This window comes from Tetrao urogallus (assembly GCF_951394365.1).
Source record: "Tetrao urogallus genome assembly, chromosome: 6".
Taxonomy (NCBI): Eukaryota; Metazoa; Chordata; class Aves; order Galliformes; family Phasianidae; genus Tetrao; species Tetrao urogallus.
In genome coordinates this window covers 18,466,383-18,489,233 of record NC_136819.1, presented here as the reverse complement: position 1 = coordinate 18,489,233, position 22,851 = coordinate 18,466,383, and the positions used below count along the sequence as shown (strand labels likewise).

The window sequence follows — 22,851 nt, the reverse complement described above, 5'->3', positions numbered from 1 at the left end:
AAAATCATTATGTAGTCCATGTATATATTTAATGTTGAATTATTTAGAAAATTCCTTTACTGTTTAACCTGAATATACTGATATTTCTTAAGGCTTTAGAAACTGTCTCTCTTGCTGGATGTGCAGACACCCCTGAGGAAGTCAAACATGTTTTGGCTGAAAGGAATCAGCTTCAAAATGAGCTACAGCGCTGTCTTCAGGAGATGCACCAGAAGGATCTGCATCTACATCAGGTTAATTCAAAGGTAACTTAAACCAACTGTCATCCTAAATAGTCAATGTGAATCTGAGCTATTAAAAGCACAGAAATAGGGCTAAACTGGGTGGTATCCTTATGATTGAAACTTCTCTTCAAAACTTAGAATTCTTCAAAACATTCCATTTGGTTCAGTCTAGAAATTGCAATGTAAACTCAGTATTACATTTATGCTGTTGCCTTCCTTATTTGACCAAGAGATGTTTATTTGAATTTGCATTCTGAGGAGATTGATGGAGTATTGCTCAACTTGAACTCAAAGTACTTTTCTTTATTCTATATTAGACAGAAAAAGATGGCTGTCTTAGCTGGAACAAAATTTTGGCTTTCTCATACCAAATGTAAAATACCTCAAAAATGTTTCCTCACAGTGTCTTTATGAACCTTTCAGTGGATTTGCGTGTGGATGTGTTGAGTTTTGCTTGCAGAAGTTTGTAAATGTTTTTGGAAATTCACTAAGCACTTATCCTGCTTTTTGTGTCTTGGTATTCAGAACAAATTAGATTTGTTGCATTTCATCTGTAATTGTGTCTGTTTTTACTGCTTCACCTGAACATTTTATGAATCTAGTGACAATTTCAACCAACTTTTGAAACTGTCATAGCAATCTCAACCTACAGCTGAAGGTGAATATTTGGGAAAGGGTGAAGAGCCGTATTGCTGTTTTGTTATTGAAAATATTAAAAGTTGACTGCTTTTACATACCTCAACTTCCTGATGAACATCTTTATTCCTGGAATTAGTGTTTTGAGTTATTGATTACAGAGACAATACTCTTTTTGTTTTTGTTTGAAGATTTTGTTGCTTCCACTTCTCATAAAACAACTAGTTAAATCTTACTAAGCTGACCTCGCCAAAAAGTGGATACAATACTGAAAATAGTATGCAGTTACTTTCAAGCTTTCAACAGCAGATCTCATGTCTAGTAATTTCCTGGATGATATAGTTTTTGTGTTTGCTTTATTGTGTTTTTTGAATAATTTAAATGATAATTTCTTTCAGAATCTGCAGTCAGCAGAAGAGAATGCTGTGTTGTCTGCCCAGCTGAAGACTCTATCTCAGACTCTAAGGGATAACCAGCTTCGTTACACTGATTTGCAGAATCGTTATTTAAGACTGGAGAGGGAATATCAAACAATGCAGGTGACTTCTTTCCAGGGCACCGTTCAGGTAAATGAACACAGAGAAAATTCTTAGGGCTCTTTCTATACTCGTGTTTTTGCTGGCTTTTGTGCTAAACAAAAATAAATACTTAAAAAGCATTTACTTACTGTTTTTTAATTGTTTTGCTGATACAATAGTCTATGATACCTTGAAGATAACTATTTTTATAAAGCTGTTTTTTTAATTAGATTTTTCAGGAAGCTCTTTACAGCTGCTATTTTCATTTTGAAGCGTCATCTTTTTTGAATTGGCCACAACTGGCAGGATAATTGGATGATCACCAATCAGTGGATTAGCAAGATTCAGTGATAGTTTCACAGCAGTCACAAACCATTTTGCAAAGTTATTTGTAATATTTTGGGAAATCAGATCTATTTAATCAGTTCAGCATCTCAGTACCCCTTACAACCCATCATACACATGTAAGCTTATCTCTTTGAGGTCCCTTCATTTCTAAAATGTTTTCCTCTGCTACCTTTCTTAGTAAGTAATGACTGATTAATGAAAGACCCTAAAATATTATGTGGATTCATATATAAGCCCTTTCTAGAAACAAAAATAATGGGGAGAACTGTATACTGAAAAAGAAATTAAATCTCTACTTCTTAGAGAAGATTCAGGTTCCATTTCCTTCACATGTTATTTACAAAGCATGAGGCTGCTTAAGTGCAGTTCTCGGTGCTTCTGCACTACCTAAAGCTCTGAATTTAAACATTGCTTTATGTCAGTCATAGTCTATCTGGGAGAAAATAAAAGGGAGACCTACTTTATTCAGTCTCACATTGTCACCAGTTCTGCAAGTACACATAGCCATCTACTCCCAAGCATTTATTCAGTGTCAGTCCAGGTAGTGATCCCAACCTGTGCATCACTGCATCTTATTGAATATACAAGTATTTCTGTTCTGCTGTTTGTGTTACACCTTAGCAACAAGCTGTGAAGGTAGAGCTAAGTAACTAATCCAAATATTCAGATGTTATCATAAGGGGACAAAATATAATGGGGTGTTCTGTGTCTAGAGTTCACAAATGTGAGAAAAAGAATACAATACTGTGTAGAACTTTTTTGCTGCCTCTGTTTGAACTGGCTTGTCTGTATGGCTTGATATGCTACAGATATTTTGTCTCAGATTTTGATAGTAGAAGAATAGCTATGCTATTAAGGAAACTGCGCTCAGTATGTTATGTTACTGTGTGCATTTGTAGATGTATTTCTTGCACTGCAGACATAGCTCAGATTGCTGTATTGTACTGCATACATGCATCTTCCAAGTCCAGCAGCACACAGAGACAGTTGTCATTTTTTAATTAGAAGACTTAGTTTTGTAAAATTGTGGTTTTGGAAATTTAATGATTGAATGACACAAGAGAGTTCTGTTCCCCTGTTGTGTGTTGCTCGTGGCTTCTTTAACTGAATAAAGATTTTTTTACGACTACAAAAATTGTGACTAGCTTTTTCCCCTTCTAATAGGATGAAACTAGAGCAGAAGTTCCCCCTGGAGCACCACAGGAAAGATCTGCAGTTATTGTTGAAATAGACAATATGGAGCTAAATGAACTCAGAAAAAGGTCAGAATTGAAGAGTGTGTATTAGCAACATTGTTTTTCTAACAGCTGTATTGTAAGTGCATAAGTAATGCTTTTCTCTCTCTTTGGGGAAAAGGGAAGGATGTGGATTTACAGTACATTAAATGTGTCAGTCATATTCTTACAATATTATTTGGTTTTATTTCAATATCTCCAAATCTAATCTAACGAGGCTCATTAAAGTTGAGTCCTTATCCCCAAACAGAACATTCCTAAATAAAAAAAAAGAACAATGAATTGATTATTTCAGTACATAAAAATATTGATTTCATTTTTCATTTTATTTATAGGCTTGCAGACACTGAGCAACAATATGATTCAGTGCAGCAGGCTCTCTCACAACTGACACAAACACTGGCAGAAGAAAAGAGAAGGAGAGAAGCTGCAGAAGAAGCTCTTGGACTCTCTGAAGAGCTAAGTAACAGGTAAACTGTACTGTACTGTGAAACATTCTGGTTTTTTTTCTTTTGAAGGCATATGATGGATTGTTATATTTAAACCCTTATGCAAGTATGAAAAAACCTGCATATTCGGAGAGCTTAAACCTCTTTCCTCTTCTTTCTTCCTCTTGTTGCTCAGCTTCTTTTTGAATAGGTTCATCCTGAGGTTTTCATTTACAGTAGCCTAGAATAAATGCAAAGTGTACTACAGAACTGAAAAACTGTCCGATTTTTTTTTTTTTATTATTTGCCTTTTATTTTTAGTGATGATTTTTCCTGTTGATGTTAGATTTCTGGTAATAGAATAGAAACTATAAGTGTAGAACCTGTAGCAATCAAAAAATGCACGTGTGACTGTTAAAAATCTAGTTCTAACTCTGTGGATCAAGAAAATGTTAAGGGCCTTTGATTTTTATTGTTCTTATTTTTAATTTAATCTCTTGCTTCTGATGACTCGGTGTTATTTTTGCCAAGTTAGAAGGAATATGTATACTGAAACTTTAGTACAGGCATGGGTTAGATTTAAAATATCACAAGTTGTCTGCCCAATTAAAATCTTCATTACTATTGTAATCTGAAAATTACTATTTAACCAGCTAGCAATGATGAGGATTATTTAGAATAAATAACACCTTGAGAGTAGTTTGCAAATAGCTTATGTTGTCATAAGTCTCTAAATCTTACTGCGTTTTATGGGGAGCTCCTTGCAGCAATTTAAATGTATAAAGTGTTGTGTTGTGTTGTTTTTTTTTTAATGTAAATTTGGTATTTTGGAAGAGCAGGTAATTCAGTATTCCATTGTCTAACTTTTCTCTAGATTTGAAGTCAGTAGTTACAGGCCTGTACCTAGCGAATACACTGTTCGGATGGAAACCGAGGGGGAAAGGGAAGCCTTAATCATCAATCCTAGTGAACATATTACTGTAAGAAAGGTAAGTAAATAAAAAGCTTCTAAAAAGCCCAGATTATAAACTGCCTAAGTGGTACATATGTTGTATATTGTTAATTGCAGATAGCACTGAAGGTATCATGGTTCAGTATTTTCTTTCATGCTACTCTTCCTTTCTTTGGTCTTCCTCTGCTTTATCTCTTTGTCTTTCATTCATTCTTCAAGTGCAGATTTCCCTTTTGAATTTGTGGGAATTGCTGACTGTAGATTATCCTCTTTGTATGTAAATGCTGGCACAAAGCAGCTACTTGTTTAATCTGCCATTAATCCAAAAAGCTGATTGAAGCACTCTTTTATTGTGTTACATATCATGGGTGTGTCGGCTACAGAGGGGTCCATTCAACATAGCAAAGTAATGAAAAAATTTTATTCTGTTCTGGGTTGTGGATGGTAAATCAAATACAGATAGCTGTGTAAAACATGCCACATTACGTATGTTCAAACCAAAATACCAGGGATCTATAAGTTTAATTCTATTGCATATCAGGCCATTAAATACAGTTTATATGCATATAATTATATGTTTTTGTCTCTAGTATGTATATGTAATTACATAATATACAAATACTTTGTGTTCATTCTTACTCCCCTTTTGTTAATGCTGTTCTTTTATCTTTAAATCATGTTTAAGTCCCATGGTGTGACATCTGTTGCTACATCAGAGTTAGAAGGTTTACAGTGCCGGAGATGTCTAGGTTACAATGGAATTGCTTCTTAGGTATTTATGAACACTTTGTTTCCTAACCAGGTGAAAAGAGGAGCCCTTTCCTTCAGAAGATGGCTTCGAGGACGAAGTCTTACCTGTTCTAAGCTGCTGACCTCCAGAGCAAAATCCCGCTATTTATTCCTTACGTACCTGGTTACACTACATCTTATTGTTTTATTGTGCCTCACTGGTGTTCTCTGAATACACTGCATTTTCTGAGTAAATTATTTTCTTATAGGTAATGGTGTGCCAATTCAAGATAATGGATTTTTCACATGCTGCTGTTAAGCTATGCACTGGACACAGTTGTATATATTCTTGTTACACTATATGAATCTTGAGCTTATTGTAAGAAATTTGTGTATATCACAGTTGTCCCAAAGTTGACTTGAATTGCTCTTTATCAGTGGGGTATTATATTTGCTAAGGAGAAAATATTGCCCTCGTTTGCCCTATAAGGAAACTGCTGCATACTAGTTATTTAATATTGCTTGTGAGTACATAATGAATGATTACTACTGAATGGGTTGTAAATGATATCTTTTCTAAATAAATTTTATTTTAAGAGTTGAACTATACATTTTAAAGGAATATTCAGCTATTGCTGTTTATTGGCTTCTTGGTTACAACAGGAAGTTCTACAAGAGTGCAATAAAGAAAGAAGAACTGGATTTTAATTTCCTCTTATTTTCATTCAAAAAAATAAGCTTAAGTCAATGTTCTTTGGCCATATTAAGCCTTTATAGTTTGCGTTGGCTGTTTCAGGGTACACAGGTCTGTATGTGGTAATGTGGTAAGGTGAAGTATAAGCTTCAGTCAAGGTTGGGGAATTGGCGTGAAGAAATGTCTTAAGCATCCTATGTTCCTTTATTGTTGTTTCAGAGGTGCAATTTCTGTAACTTTTCACGTGTTTAAATTTACTTCCACTCCTCGTAGTCTTGATGGGGCCAAATGTTACTTAGCTGCTCAGCAGATGAACTTCAGGCTTAGAAACCTACAGTCTTACATATTTTACATACTTTGAATTACGAATGAGGAGAGTTTGCATTTTAACTGGGAGGCTATAAAAAGCAGGTGATTCGCACTCAGTTTCTGTAGGTATGTAGTGGAGCATTGTGCCTTTTATACTGATACTCCTGTATTTTGTTATAACGATCTCTGAAACTTCACAGCTATTTCTCTGATTCCAAAACCAGCTTATTTGTAAAGGCTGTGGCCAGTAGAAGCTAGAATGTTGTTTTTACTCCTGGTACTGTTTATTGTTTGTTCTGTCTGTGTTTCCGTTCATGCCTGTATAAAATGGAGATGCATTCAAAACAAGCCAAGTCTAAGAGAGTAGACATAGTCACAAAAAGAAATGACCATTTGTTTTCCTATTAACCAGACTAAAATACTGTGGGAAAAGATAATGCATATGAAAATTGAAGGCTTCCATCAGTTTTACAGAATTGACTTGAGTGTTCATGAAGTGAATTATCTGCCTGTATTACAAGGATTTTTGTACATGCTGTCTTCTGCTGTGCATGGTCACATGGTGAGAGAAAGAGCGATTGGTTGAGAGTTGATGTTGGCAGAGTTAACATTTACTAAATTGTATCTAAAGTTCTGCATTGTTTGCTTTTGTGATGTGGAATGGGAATTGTCACTGGCCTTAATTATCTATGAACTAAGGTAAAGCTTAGGAACTTTCTTCTTATGAGGATTCTGTAATATTTCTAGTCTACTGATGGTCTGGATTCCTATATTAATCCAATATATTCCAGTGTGGTTGATGTCTTTTTTTGTGTGTCTGTGTGAAATAGTTACCACTCACCTCTTTTGAATGGCTTATTGCTGATTCAGTCCCTGTTTTAAGCCACATTGTCACTGAAATTCTGAGATAAGTCAGCTATTTTCAGTCTTTGCACCACACAAACAAACATCAAGTACAGTTGAAACGTGAGAACTGTTTGTGGTAAGACTTCTCCTGCTTCAGGATGGCTGCTAACAAGGATGATAATGAGCTATTCTTAGGTATTTGTGTTAAAAGTAGAATAGTTTCTAGTGACAGCAGTGGACCACAAAACCTTCCTGTCTTGCACATCTGGTGTGAGGGCTTTTGTCTCAAAAAGGGGGGTTATTAATGAAAATAAAAATCCTTTCTCACGAGGCATGGCAAGTTAGCAAGGGGGAGGGGATACAGAGGTAATGGAAATCCTGCCCTAATTTATCTAGGCCTTTATGCTGTCACAGTGATAAGCACAAACTGAAAAAAAGGTTTCCAAAAATGGCTTGACTCACGTAGATGTTCTGTGAACTCCTTTCCTGAAGCTGTTATAAATGTAATGGAAGATGAGATCACTTCATTTACGAAGGTGCTTTTACAGATCGTCACCATTTCCCAGGTAAGCGCTCCCTGAGAGTTTCACCTGTTAACAGCTGATAATTTTAACGCTTGTTTTCACTTGGTTCGAGATCTTCTGGGGGTATGTGTACACTTGCTTATTTCCAAAATGTGGTCCTGGATACTGCTTTGCCTTAGCCATTGAAGGAATTTCAGAAGGACTCCTAATGTAAGGCAGTTCAGGTTTGACTGCATGATTGTAAGGAGATGTAGATGTCCCTCATCACTGAAAGGATCAGTGGTGTACAGTGGAACTTTCTTTGTCTGAAGCTTAGAGGGATCTGTATGTGCAAGCTGAACAGATAGTTATGAGTAGCTATGACCCAAACCAGGATGAAGCACAAGGTGAATGTATTCCATCACATTTAGTTCTCTCACAGCATTTTGTACTAAAGGACTAAACGCTTCGTATTTTACAGAAGGAGTGCTGTCTTAACAGTGGATGGCTGTATTAATTTCAGTGTTACCTACATTTGGCCAACTGACTGAGGGGCAGGGTAGGATGGATGTGGGGAAGGCATTCACAAGACATGGAGGCTCAACAGTTTGAGGGAATTAGATGGTTCAGGCATCTGTTCTTTCTCAATCCTAGAACAGCACAGACAATAAGGACTTTTATTTGGCCCGTGCTAAATATGCATACAAAATGCAGAACATGCTATACAATTTAGAACTTTAATAGTGTTCTCTGAACATCAGGCATTATGCAGAAACCAGTAGAAACAAATAGGAAGTTTTCTGTTTATTAAACATAAAACCAGCAGCTTCAAAGCAATAACATGACTGTCACTGAAGGTATTTGTGTATTTAAGTAGTACTCTTTACCTTATGACTAAGTAATGAAAAGCATAGCAAGGTCATTACTATTGTTTTTAAGCATGAAATGAACAAATTCAGCCATTGATTTTATTAATAAGTTTCAATGAGTTGTCTGGAATCTAACTAATATTGAGTAAAAGTACCAACTGAATAACTGCTGGCACTCTGAAGCCTAGCTTGTAAAGATGATCTAAGGTTTCACTGTGAATTTTTTTTCTCTGAGGATGGTTGTAGCTGACATTATTTTTCCATTCACAGTTGCACATAAAATGCTGTGATGAGAGTGAATGGGAATATTATTTTTTTTCTCCTTGGGGATTAAGCATCTTTGCTGTATCCAGCCTTTGGAACCAATGATCAGTGCTATACTGTCAGAGCTGCGAAGAATCTCTGTACTTCTAATTTCTCTGTTCTGAAATTGTAGCATTTCACCTGATGTAGTTCTTGTATTTAGGAACTGAAGTTCCTTTGATTCAGATTCACATTGGAATCGAAGTCTGGGTACAGTTCTGTAAAGCTGGATAATGCTGGAAGATGGTTAGTTTATTGCATTCTCAAAGGCTTTTCATTAGGATTTCGGATCTAAGTAATGGCTTGTGGCAGTGTGAATGAAGATTCACAAATACACCTGCTGGAACTAATGTTTAAACATTCCTAGATTAAAACTATTGGCAAACATATGTGCTAGAAATATTCAGCTTCTTTATGAGCAAAGGAATCTTCCAGTCACATGCATATCAACGTCAATCAAAGAGATTATTGTTATTTTATAATACTGCATTATCATGTATTCAAATTATGCATCCATTTCATCTGGCAGTGTTCTGATCAATCGTGTGTTGTGGTCTTACTTCATAAAGCCCATGGTGAAGGAGTGAACACCAGGGACTTCATTATTTTCTTGATGCAGAAGGGGCAGAGTATCCTATCTCTGCAGTCATTGTCTGTTGTGAGAAAACCTTGTTTTTAAATATCCAAGGACTTCGGTATTGTTGCAGTGGCCGTCTGAAGAGCATGAGGCTGTTTTAAGACCCACAGATCAGACAGATGGAGACTTAGTGGGATAAGTTCTGTTTTCTTTTTCGTTCCTTTTTTGTTCTTAATGTCCTCTTCCTCACCGAATGAAGTTGCCAGAAAAGGAAAAGTGCAATACTTCTCTCTTGACTGCCTAAACAGGCAGTCTTACAGCCCTAAAAATAAACAAGGAGTCCAAAAGAGAAGTCTTGGTGAAATTCGGGCCCTCCCTCGGTGGGAGTTCTGCCATGGATTTCAGTGAATTCAGGACTTTGATGTGTTGGCCAACTGCTGCAGTTTTGTTGATTTTGGCCAGCTGTGCCAGCCACAGCTTGTTCTATGTCCCAGAATAGCTTCTTTGATAAGATATTTACCATTACAAGTATGGAACAGGTCCTCTAGCCAGCACTTAACGTTACAGAGTAGCTGTCATTTAAAAACACAGCCAATACTTTCCTGAAAGTTTTTGTGGGGGTTATTTTTAGTTGTTTCTTCAAATTGATCATGGCCCTCTGGGAAAAAGGCAAAAATGCCCTTAGGAAACAAAGGCAGCATTTGAAAGAGTTAATGTTCAGGAGATCTTAAAGCACTAATGTTATAACTGGTGGGTGCATATGATTAATTCATTTTTAATAAATGTAATTTCTAGAAGGTAATTTAGCATTGGAAGAGATGGAGTTACGCTTGCAGAAGTCCATGTAGAGCTGAATCTGTATCCATTAGCTGAGCCCCTCCTGTGATCACCAAGTCAGTTAGTAGAGTATGACAGGGATATCGGAGATTTCCCTTTTAGAAATAGAGGCTGAATATCCTTGCTAACTTGGCTCGCTAAAATTCGTTCAGCCAAAATTTATATGGATACTTAGTGTGTTTTCCAGAACTGAGGCTTTAGCATAGACTTTGGTATTTCGTTTTGCTGTTTTCTAAAATAATTTTTCTTTACAGCAGTAGGCTATCTAAAAGATGAAGAATTGTTTCTGTCTCATTCCCTTCCATCTACTCCTCCAAACTCTTTCAAATTACTATTTTACAGCCCAAATTGAGGCACTATGTGTGATGATGATGAAACCACTGCCCTTGTTTGTGACAATGGGTCTGGTCTTTGCAAAGCTGGATTTGCAGGAGATGATGCTCCAAGAGCCGTGTTTCCATCCATTGTTGGACGCCCTCGACATCAGGTCTGTTGGTACCAGAATGGAAGTGCTGCCTGCTCGTATTTGTGAGACTTGTGGAAGTGATAAAGGATTATTCAGGCAAATCTCCCATTCGTGTTTGTGGGAATTGAGCTTGTTAAGAACCAGGTAGTTGAGCTGCATATCTTTTATGCAGTGAGCTTCCGAGTCCTTTGGAAAAGGTGTTCTTCAACTATAAAATGTTGAATGTAGAAGAACATGAATGTTTTAATGATGTGGAGGTGTCTTATGGGAAAAAAACCCACAAAAGTTGCTGTATCAATACAAACAAAAAAGGAAGAACGCTGCTAACACAAGAAACCAAATGAACGGCAGTGGTAAGGTCCTTTTATTGTTCCATTAAACAAAAGCAGGGCCCATTAAATGTCTGAAAAATATCTCTAGTGCATCACTTAATCAACTCCAGCAGGACTAGAAAGGATAAATGTGATTTTTCTTGAACTTGAAAAAGGTCTTGCTTGCTTAATTACTTTTCTAACAGTTCCTTTAGAATTAGAAGTTGCCAGTTTTCACTGATTTTGTTCTTATCTGAGTCAGATTTTAATTTTCTGAGGTGTCTAACCCCTTCCCTGAAGTTCTCTGTGTTCTTTTGCCAAGTTGAATAAGCCTGTTTAGACAGGCATAAAATATTAAGCTTTTTAATGAATGTGTTTTGAACACCTCTATGAGTTATTGAAGTTTAAATGTCAGTTGTTGAAAGCATGTCCATTTTTTAACCTCTAGAATTGTTCACTGGCTTTTAATCATGATTGGAGCTGGCATGTCATTTTGCACAGTGAAACAACTCAGTGGCTGCGTTACTATCCATGACAAAATTCAATATTTTTTTTTTACTATTTGCTGAATAATATTGTACCCAATGTCTTGTTATATTTAGAGAAAGAATGATAGACTTCCTAGTGCAAACATGATGAAATTAATAAAACTATTATTCAACGTGTTCATTTTCTTTCGCAAAATCTCTTTTATGTTTCACAAAAGAGCATTAATTAATGTAAATTTCAAAGTTGAATGTTTATCCTTTACCTGTGTTGTAAACTGGTCTTCTGGAAAGGAGCAATCTCACCATTTAAAGGCAGTAGTGGAACTGCTTAGACCCAAGGTGCAAGCAAATATAAGAAGCAGATCTTTGGAGTCAAAACCAGGTTCTCTTTCATCTGCAATTCATTTCAAGTGTTTCTTTGCAATGTTGAAGGACCCACCTCTCCTGGAGATGCCATGGGTTTACTGATGCCTTCCTAGACATTGCTTCTACACAGGCATTCTCTGTGCGGTGCAAGATCCCCAGCTTCATTTCTGAAGCTGTGTTAGGCTTTCTGGAGAGTTTATTGAGCTAGTTGCTACGGTCAGTGGTTACCAATAAATTTGCATTTTAGTTTGGCTTTGTGAAGTACATTGTTTCACATGAGGTTTAGGCCATATTCTTTTTACTGTGCAAGGTACGCCGCACTAATAGAGGAACAATATACTTTGCAGGGTGTTATGGTTGGAATGGGTCAAAAAGACAGCTATGTAGGGGATGAAGCGCAAAGCAAAAGAGGGATCCTGACGCTGAAGTATCCCATTGAGCATGGAATCATCACGAATTGGGACGACATGGAAAAGGTGGGTGTTTACTTTTAATATAATTTTCTTAAAGCGTCATCAAAGACACAGAGTTTGACATTATCTTCCTTGCAAGTCAAAGGAAGTCCTTGAAGGAATCCTTGAGGAAATCTCAGTATAGCTGAAAGGATGGTGCTGTGTGCCTGTACAGGAATCCAGTGCTGATCAGGCCTTAGCACTGCTGGAGATGTTTTAAAAAGTAAATGTTTTTCTTCAGGTATTTGTGGCATGTTAGACAAATATTTTACACATATTTTTAGTCTTGAAGTTTGAACTGAGACAGAACTTGGTATGATGTGATCGGAATTGGCTAAAGTTAGAGTTGCAGTTCATCAGAGGTGTAACAGAAACACGAAGGAAGGTTATTTCAGTTGGGATTGAAACCTGTGAGGTGGTGGATGATTTTCCCTCCTCAATTCTTGCCTACGTGAATGGACCACGGATGATGCCTGTGTTTTGTATTGCATAGAATGCACTCGTTGCCAATTGAAGACCAGATTTGTGCTTCTCATCCCGGTACCAACTCTCTAAGCAGGGGACTTTTTCCGCAGAGCATGTTTTCCCATTGCTGATTCCAGTGAGCTTTAATGCCTGTGTGGTGATGAAGCTGCTGTATTCCCTGCCAGGTACTGCATTCCTGGCATTTGGACAGCAGAATGGCACTGTGCAGTGCCTTGCTGAGGGTGCCCAAGAGCAGGCTTGGCAGTGCAGAGTGCTGCTGATGGGCTCTGGAGAGGGCTATCTTACTGTGTGAAGTCCTTCTCATATTGCATGCATCCTGGTCTTTGCAGGGAGCACCTGAATCTGTGGGAGTGCTGTGTCTGCTTAGGGGCAAAGCAACAACTCAGCTGTGTGTTCTCTTATAATTCAGCTGTGGTGTCACAGCCACAAATTCACACTGGTAGTGCAGGGTGTACCAGGTGAACAGACCAAAGTTAACACAGAAGTAATGGGAGTTCCCAACTTCTTGTCTGGATGAGAGTTGCCCACCTACTCCTCTAGATGGAAGCATAGTATTTGCATTTCATTATTTCACTGCTTCCTGGGAAGATACCTTGCTCATTTCTGTAGTGTAGAATAGGTGGGAATATAATTCCCACCATTATATTGTTCTTCACGATAATTTTCCTGCTCTGCATTGGGTGAAAAAGTTTACTAGGTTTGTCTCTGCAACCAGAACTGTTCTGTGTAGAGCACATAGTGGTGTTTGCTTTCTGGGTAATGCTTGATGCTGGAGCAGGCTATCTAAAATGCAGTCAAGAAAAGAAATTGGGGATGGTAAAAAACAAACAAACAAACCTGGCATGTGCTTTACTGTCTCATGGTGTAGTGCTGCAGGGTAGCCTAATGGCTAGACTGACCTCTGCTAGCGGAGGGGTTTTCCAAGGATGTTCTATGGTGGAGATTCGGGCAGTGCTGTAATTCATATAATGGTAGGACAAGGCATGGGTTCTTGTAGTTCCACTTTTTTTTTTTTTCTTCTCCACTTTATCAACCAAATGAGTGAGAGTGGGTTCTTAGCTCAAAATCACTTTCTTATGTCATACAACACCCAAGATGTCCTAGCTGGAAGAGATGCCCCCAGGCAGAGTTGCGCTCAGTCTAAGGAGTGGGACAGAAAGTGGAAAAGGTTTTCAAATAAATGAGCAACAAATAGCGGAAAAGAACCATGAGAGAAAGACAGAGGGAAGGGAGAGATGAGAATCACATTGCTAACTTTCATGATTGTTGCAAATAAATTAAAAAGAAAAAAAAAGTAATTATTATTATGATTCTCCCCAACTCAGACATATGATCACATGGGAATCTTCCACCTAATTTCTGTACAACAGAAACTGTACAACAGTTCTGTGTATGTGTTCACGTACACAGACACGTACATGCTCTTCTGGCTGAAGGGCACTCAGAAGTACATTGTTCCTAAAGTTTGAACGTTAAAGAAATAAGTGTTATGTATTTTCCCTGGGATTTCCCAAAACAAGTTGCACAGTTCTGATCCAAACCACAAATTTCTTTGGCATGCTTGGAAATAACAGTACTGAAAAATGCCACACTATAGAAGAAATGAGGAAATTGCTGGGGAATGTGCCAAAAAAATGGAACAAAGGCATAACAGTGTAGTGCTCAGCCATGCACGGATGACAATAAGAGGAGGTCACCTAAAGACTGGGCTGGGTGAATGAGTAAGGATGAGTTTGTGTGTGAGGGGGAGCGTGGATGGGGATGCTGCTGGGCGCCCAGGCATCTGTGTGAATCAGGAACAGAACATGTGGGCAATGAAGCGAAGCATTCTTTCTCTGGTGTGCTTCAGTTCACAATATTCAAATTGGAGCTGCTCTGTTTTCTAGTGGATAATAACACGGGGCTTTGTACATCACCGTTAATTTGTACGCAGCTACAGAGCTGGCAGCGTGTGGGAGGGGAAGCGTTAGAATGGGGAGATTTCTGACCCTGATGGCTATGTAGATGTTTAAGTGTTGGAATAATCCCTCCTCGGTAATTTCTCTTAGCTCTTTTGCATGCTGTTTAAATTTAATTCCTGTCACCCATTGAAATTTACACGGGGCTATTCTCATTTCTTGTGGAATACCATTATCCATTATTACCATTAGATCAAGTCTAATGGTCTGTGCAGCACCTAATCCTGCCTGGTTTGGAGTAAAAACCTGCAAAATGCCAGAGGTTTCATCAGGGTCTATCCTTACTAGTACTGTTGAAATCTTCAGTGCATTGTTAATGATGTACAACTCCTCTCCTTCTTCTTTCCTATTTGAAGTTGTGGTTTTTTTCCTTCTCCTTATGTATGACATATGTTGTCCTTTATTTTATTTTTACTGATTATTTCATTTTCTTCAACATTTTCCTGCCTTCATTTTCTAAACCTTTGTATGGTAACTGTTGAGTCACGGTCTGAACCACTGATTGATCACCTGGGGTAAGGACCTGGTCAGCCCTTGGAGCACAGGTGAAGGCAGTTCAGCTGTGTGATAGAAAGGGGTAGAGCCTGGCTGCACTTCTCTTAGACCTCATTTAAGGGGCTGACTGCCATCAGGGAAGGAGAAGGATCTCTGCTTGGAGATCCTTCCTTGGAGAAGATTTCTCCTGTGAACCTGGCATCTTCTGATGCAGGTGAGCAATCTTCTTCCCTTCCTTTATAGCACCTTTATATCGTGCCATCTTTCTGTCATCACACCTCTGTTGTAGCACCTTCCCTATTGTGTTGATCTGTCCAATTGCTACAACCTTCAAGTGGAAATGGCCTGCACCCCAAGTCCCGGTTCTGGAAATATCTGGATTTATACTTAAGTGACTGAGAGGAAATGAGTTTTTTTTTCTAAGGGCAGATAACTTTCATAATAAATAATTCCAGTGCTTGGCAGGTGATGTCTAAATCTGAAGCACCTACAAAGTCAAGATCATCAAGTAAACTTGAGCACAAAGCTGATGCTTTATGCTCAGAAATAAGTTCATTAGGTTGGACAAAGCTGGGATATGATTAAAGAGACAAGAAAAAAAAAAACGGAGGAAAGAATTACATGAGAAGATGAGAAAATATTTCATCACGATACAAAACAATCCATCTTTGAGCTGACATCAAGAAAATAATCCCTTGAGTTCCTCATAGTCAGTCCTCAGACAAAAAGGGTCTTGATGGGTCAGGAGAACAATCAAAGCCAGCACTGTTGGTACAGGTAGCACCTCCCAACTTGAACAACAGTGATTCACAGAAACTGAGAAACGCAGTTACTTGGAATAAGTGAGTTTGATTCAGGGCTTACAGGATGAAATAGCTGTGGCAAAAACAACTTTTCATTTCTGCGGAAATAATTAGATTTATACAGACTGCCTTGGCAATGGCATACAACTGGATCTTAGCCTTCACACAGCTTGAAGTGGAGAAATCTCTCCAGAACTGGCAGTTCAATGCTCGGCTCAGCTCCAGCACCAGAGCGCTGGGGCTGGAAATGCAGCAGTGCTTCCATTTAGAGAGGATGATCCATCATATATGTGGGGAATCTTGGCAGGTGGGGCTCCCTTGTGTAGGTCATATTCTGTTGTTCAATATGGTAAAAACCCAGTGGTTTTGGTTAATAAAAACAGAGCAGCATTTGGCAGCTTCACTCTTGCATGCTTTTTCTCTATTTTAACGTGTCTATAGAAAATTTATTAAACTGTATCTGAAAAGCTTCCTGTGTAGTGTTATGTGGACAAATGGAATAATTTCCTGACCACTTTTCTGAAGTGATTTTCATTTTAGATTTGGCATCATTCTTTCTACAATGAGCTCCGCATTGCACCAGAGGAGCACCCTGTGCTGCTGACCGAGGCCCCATTGAACCCCAAGGCCAACCGTGAAAAAATGACTCAGGTATGGTGGGCCACCAGATAGGAATCATGAAATTGTTAAGGCTGGAAAGACTACTACGACCACCCAGTCTGGCTGTCCAACCATGCCTGCCACCTCTCTACACCATATCACTCAGTGTGACATCTAGTCTTTTCTTGAGCATCTCCAAGGATGGTGACTCCACCGCTCCCCTGGGAAATGCTTTACTGCAGACCATTTCTGCATGGGAACCATACAGGAATCCAAGGTATAAGAGTCCTTGATATTCAGCTTTCTTAATATGGAAGATAATCACTTAGGGTTGGCATCTCTGAGCACAAAGGATTGGAGAAAATTGTTCTAATCTGTTCTGTCTTTGGAAAATGGATTGCCTAGGAGTATTTGAATTGAAATAATGCTCTGCTGAACATTTTTTCAGATAGATGTGCCCGGATTGACTTAATAAGCATATCTCAGAACCAAAAGTAGACCTCCACAGTTTGTACATTTTAGAACAGCCTTCTGGCCAGAAGTCCATATTGCAGATTTGACTAGTGATGTAACTAGAAGCATGATTTAAATACAGGTATGGAAGTAAAATCACATGGGAAAATCAAATGTAGCTCTGAGCTTCCCTTTGTGCACCCATTTGGCATATATTTAATAAAAAGATTATGCATCCATTCAGCAACAGTGTAAATATACTAATTAAGTAATGAAGTTGACAGCACACGTTACTGGGAGGTAATACACAACAACAAAACATAAGAAAGACCTAGTTTATGGCAACCAGAAAGTGTAGTTTATACAGCAGACATGTCTGGGACTGTTTCTTTGTCATTACACTGAAATGATAAATCCTGTTTAGAGGCTTATTGCATTAAATTCATTGCATCAATTAACTATGAAATATCTAATTAATATATTCTTTAATTGTTGGCGTGCTTTTCATTAAAATAGACTTCATTGGCAAAGGCATTAGCTTATGAAATCCAAAGTTTAAATGTAGCTCCCTGATTCCAGTGGCTCTGCACTGATGATGGAGTAGCACTGTGTGGGGTAGGTGACATTAGTTTAGGAAAGAATAAATCCCATATGGCTGTCCATATTTCACTACTTCCCTGTGAGCCTTTAATGCTTTTACTCAGCAGAGCTCTAGCCGGAAACAAAAGATATTCCATCTGCTCTGATAAAAATGCAGAGTACCTGATATAGAAAGTGAAAAGAGTTGGAGCTTTTTAGGGTAGAGAATATGGGAGGGACAAGATGAGAGAATGTTGAATGTCGTAAGTTGGAAAGGACCCATAAGTTTCATTGAATCCAACTCTAGACTCCAAATGGACCACCCAAAAATCAGACTCTATGAGAACATTGTCCAGATGCTCCTTGAACTCCAACAACTTGGGGCCCTGGGGAGACTTTTCTGTGCCTGCTACCTTCTGGTGAAGAACCTTCTGATATCCAAGGTTACCATAAAGAGAAAAAAGTGTTTGCTGGAGACAGAAAGGGATGACAGGCTTAAGCCAGATCAAGTGAGGTTTTAGCTACCAAGAGAATCCTGAAGTTCGTGTTTCACTAGATATGTTTGCCAGAGGAATCTGAACACTCTAGCAGAGGAGTTTCTGAGACAGAATAAAAGCTGTGCCAGGAATGGCCGGGTCTTCCTTGAGCTATGAATAGGTTGAATATTCCTTTATTTTCAGCTGTGTTTTCTTAATTTTTTAATGACATATATCTAAATACTTTAGATTGCTGTATTGTTGCAGCAGTGGGGTGAGAAAGTCATCCAGAGTCATTGCCTTCAGTGAATGTTATCGGTAGCACCCTGACCTAGTCTGAGGTTCATTAAAAGATATCCACTGACTTCAGTTCTGCTGTCTCTTCAGTTACTTTTAATTGTAACTGCTAAAGGTTTGTGAATTTTTAATTACAGATTATGTTTGAGACATTCAACGTGCCAGCCATGTATGTAGCAATTCAGGCAGTGCTGTCTCTGTATGCATCTGGAAGAACTACTGGTGAGTCTGTCTGGGTGCCGTGTTGTCCACCTGTCCTTCGTTTGCACGTGTACGTACTCCTTTGCTGTGGCATGCCAGCTGTTTATTAAGAAGAATCAATACTTATATGGAAACAAAATGCCTTCCACTATGCCATTTAAATGCTTCTTGGTTGTTCTGCTCTTTGTGGCAGCTGTGGGCATTGGCTTCATGTTGTTCTGCTTAAAATGATCAAGTTGCTACTTCTCAATAACATGAACAGGTGGACGGTACAACTTGATACTGCCCTTAGTTGCACAGCATGGAGAACAGTTTGTGTCTTAATTGGGCTGTTCCATGCCTGCCCTTTCCTTCTTACTTCATACCTGTCTCTATTGTGAAGCTCCATTCCCCATACAAGATAAATAGTTTCCAGTGGTTAAGTGAAAATGTTTCATGCAAGTATTGAATATCTATCACCAAACCTGATGTCTGCTGTTAATTAGCAGTCTGCTCTAGAATTAGCATGTAGTTCTTATTGCCATTTAGAATCTGATTAAACATCAAGACAATAAATTACATTTTAGTATTCTTTTAGTCTTAACATATTTTGAAAAAAATTAAAATACATCTGTTTATGTAGCCTGATGTCACGGTATAATTCTATATGAAAAGATCACCAGCCTGCAGGGATTACAACCTGTTATAAATACTTGTTTCATGTCCAAAATTTGACTGTTTATATACATCTTTGATATATCAGAAATGCTTTATTCATTTTGGTTGGAAAACATACACTCACTTCCATTCTTGAATAGGAAATTGACTCATCTGCAGGCAGATAAACCGTAGTTACATTTTCCCTCGTGGAATGATTTATTTTAATGGCAGACAGATTTTTATGTGCAGTTTATATACTGTTTCATGTCTGTGAAGAGCTAGCAGTCTTCTAAAATGAAAGACTCCGTATATGATTATTGCTGTTAGCATCTGTTCAGTAAGAACAATACAATCAAGTTGCTGAATGTTACATGTCTCTTCACTGCCACAGTTGCTTAGTTTGAGCTAACAATTTCATCTCACGTGTGAGCTCTTTAGATGTAAAAATGACAGAAGCAATTGGGTGAGGATCTTTATTTGTTGCTGCACAATTCATTTTAGAATATGAGGAATGTAGAGACTCTATAATAGTGGAAAATATCCAGCTTCTCCTTTTCTTTCTCTTTTCAGGGATAGTTTTGGATTCTGGGGATGGTGTCACACACAATGTACCCATCTATGAGGGCTATGCCTTGCCTCATGCTATTATGAGGCTGGACCTTGCAGGCAGAGATCTGACTGACTATCTCATGAAGATTCTTACAGAGAGAGGCTATTCTTTTGTCACCACTGGTAATGAGCTTTATTTTGCATGCACCTTGCTTATATTTGTTCTGGTACTTGTCTTGTTATGCTGGCAAAAACCATATCTCTAGCTTAGCTAATGGAATTCTTCTGGCTGTGCCTTGCAGCATATCTGTTGAGCTCAAGGACATGGTTACCACTTTGTTAGGAAATTCTGTGTCGTTGAGGAATTTAACTGCTTGTTGGAGTTCACCGTATCTGTTCCACAGACGAAGGAACAGTTAGTAGCTGGTAATAGATGAACCTCTGGAAATTTGATCAAAGTTTTGGCTCATAAAATGTAAAAATTTATCTTTACATTATTTGGTAACACAATACATCTTCATCAGCAGATGAGAGAAATTTGGTTATGCAAATGGGAAGTAGTTTAGTTACGATGGCAGAGAGATCAGAATTCAATGGACTATATGGCCACCCTGGGCCTAAGGAACTGCGCATGAGAATGTCTGTGTTCAATCTGTTGCACTGTATGTTGATTAAAAACTTACTGACTCTCTGCAGCGGAACGGGAGATTGTGAGGGATGTAAAGGAGAAGCTTTGTTATGTGGCTTTAGATTTTGAAAATGAAATGGCAACTGCTGCTTCCTCCTCCTCCCTTGAAAAGAGCTATGAACTTCCTGATGGACAAGTCATCACCATTGGAAATGAAAGATTCCGATGCCCAGAAACTCTCTTCCAGCCGTCCTTTATAGGTGAGACACAACTTCTCTTTTTAGGGCCTTAGCACAATATAAAAAGCATGCTTTATTAGAAAGTATAGGGAGCTTTCACAGCTGTAGGATCTTAAATGTTTGTCCTCAATTGTCCTTAGAAACATGCAGATTCTATTGGTTTATTTTGTTCTTTAGAAGTTTCTTCAGAAAGATCTCTGTTCATTTAGAGTATGAAAATTTTAAGGCTGTTTCATACTTTTATGAACGCAGTAGAAGTTTTAAGTTGATGTTTGGAGAACTGTTGAAAGATCACTGCTTTTTATCTTGACTGATCTAGATCCACGCAGCACTGATTTTTTTGATCCAGACGCTGTTTCTGTTTATCATTTTCTTATATTAATCTGAGTTAATCTTAAAAAAAAAAAAAAAAAAAAAAAAAAAAAAAAAATCAAACTTTATTTTCCAGTAGTTTTAGCCGTAGTGTTAAAATTTCCATTCTCTCAGTGGATGTTGGCGCTTTATGTGGTAAATCATACTGCTCTTAAAAATTTCCCACTTCCCACTCAGATTGTGCTGATGAGGACCCAGCAAAATGGCTGTAGGCACTTTGGCATTATTTCTATTGTACTGAACAGCAAAGCTAGCCACACTTCTATGTGAAAATCAAACTATCCAAGCATTAACGTAGCTCCAAGTTCTGTATCTGAACAGCAGCAGGAGTGAGATTTACAGAAATTCCCTTTGATAGAGGAATTTGTTTACTGGAAGTGTAGTAAGGATTACAGTTGGTGCTAAAGGATGGTTATTGTCAGAAATGTGGCTATGGGACTCAGGAATTCCTGAATCTCCTTCCTATCCTAGGCATTCCATAACTTCTGGAGTCTTGTGAAGGGAGATAGGTGAGGGAAATAAGCTTGGACTAGTGAGCTTTCCTTTTCCATTTTAACAATAATAAAAAGAAATAACATGGAGAAAACTTTTTTTCCACACAGGGATGGAGTCTGCAGGTATCCATGAAACTACGTACAACAGCATTATGAAATGTGATATTGACATTCGTAAGGATCTATATGCCAACAATGTACTCTCTGGAGGAACCACAATGTATCCTGGTATTGGTGACCGTATGCAGAAAGAGATCACAGCTTTGGCTCCAAGTACCATGAAGATTAAGGTAATTTTTAATGCTTACTTCTTTTGTTGAAAAATTATGTCCTATAAGCAAATCTAAAATGTCTGTAGTCGAATGCTCAGGTCTTGCATCAGGAATCCTGATGGTAGGAGGGTGTGGACAGGCAGCCTTATCCCTCTGTTCCTTAAACCAGCTAAAGCAGGATTGAAAGAGGAGTTTGAGAGACAGGGATGAACCTACAGAGGAAAGAGCTGAAAATGCCAATGGGTAGATGGGCAACTTGAGAAGTTACTGGGAGTATCACAGACTTCAAAGTTTAGCTGTCAGTGAAAGCCATTAGTAGTGAGAAGGATGAAAGAAATTTCAGTAATAGGCTAACAATTCACTAATGAATTTGAAATTTAGTTAAGTATTTACAGCATAGAACAGCTGATGCATTTTAGCACTGGATAAATGGGGAAGAGGCATCCCAATATCTAACATCTATCTTGGGATACAAGGCTGGTATGTCCAAAGTGTTTGGGTTTTTTTGCTTTATTTACAGAGCTATTTTATCCTTAAACAAATGAACCTTGGACCACTCTCAGAAGTGTTTATTTATGATCAAATTGTATTAATCTCTTAAATTTGAAATTCTTTCTCATTTGTAAGATGTTTTGTGGGCTGCCACTTATTCATCTCTATTGACTAGAGTTGGAAGGCAGTTTACAGGCTTTCTGCCTCTCAGAGGGCTTATTTCATTAGAGTTGCATTGGTACAGTGCCTTTTACCTAATTATTTAATCCAAAGAGATGTTACTGTGTTATCTACTTGCCACTTCATTTATGACAGATCACACTTCTCTTTTAGATGATTGCACCACCGGAACGTAAATACTCTGTCTGGATTGGGGGTTCAATATTGGCATCCCTCTCCACTTTTCAGCAAATGTGGATTAGTAAGGACGAATATGAGGAAGCTGGGCCCTCTATTGTCCATCGCAAGTGCTTTTGAATGCTTCCGTTGGCTACTGTCTGTGATAAGTAGTGCTGTTTCTCTACACCTTACCTGCTCTTCTTTGCTATGAGTGAATCCTGGTTTGGTTTTCCTCTACTTGCAATAAAGCACACTGTGTGGATGTCATATGAATTAGTATATTACTTCTAAGCTTTTAGTGCTCAAACAAGACTAACATTTCAGTGATGGGTATTTTTCAAGAGGAATTACAGCAATTATAGTACACAATTTGTAGACACCTCCCCAG

At 38.2% G+C, this 22,851-nt stretch overlaps 2 protein-coding genes across 3 annotated transcripts in view; both read left to right on the top strand.

The window, feature by feature from the left end:
* The window catches only part of LOC306948215 (uncharacterized protein), a gene marked incomplete at both ends in the record, with an annotated part of 39,607 nt that extends 34,305 nt beyond the window's left edge, over positions 1 to 5,302 (top strand). The window contains 6 exons of the mRNA XM_079537750.1: positions 93 to 245; positions 1,259 to 1,426; positions 2,891 to 2,988; positions 3,297 to 3,431; positions 4,264 to 4,378; positions 5,144 to 5,302. Of these exons, the coding sequence (XP_079393876.1) occupies positions 93 to 245; positions 1,259 to 1,426; positions 2,891 to 2,988; positions 3,297 to 3,431; positions 4,264 to 4,378; positions 5,144 to 5,302 (828 nt within the window). The remainder of the gene's footprint in view (positions 1 to 92; positions 246 to 1,258; positions 1,427 to 2,890; positions 2,989 to 3,296; positions 3,432 to 4,263; positions 4,379 to 5,143) is intronic.
* A 5,064-nt stretch (positions 5,303 to 10,366) lies between these two features.
* Positions 10,367 to 22,601, top strand: LOC306947750 (actin, alpha skeletal muscle B-like; the record flags this gene model as incomplete). 2 transcript variants are annotated; one of them, XM_079537151.1, is made up of 8 exons in its annotated part: positions 10,367 to 10,495; positions 11,987 to 12,115; positions 16,374 to 16,484; positions 18,376 to 18,460; positions 19,649 to 19,810; positions 20,324 to 20,515; positions 21,469 to 21,650; positions 22,458 to 22,601. In XM_079537151.1, the coding sequence occupies 8 exons, from the start codon at positions 10,367 to 10,369 to the stop codon at positions 22,599 to 22,601; spliced, it is 1,134 nt and encodes a 377-aa protein (XP_079393277.1). The 2 variants fall into 2 exon arrangements, with proteins under 2 accessions (XP_079393277.1, XP_079393278.1); XM_079537152.1 differs by having other exon boundaries at positions 10,397 to 10,495; positions 11,993 to 12,115.
* Between the last annotated feature and the right edge of the window lie 250 nt (positions 22,602 to 22,851).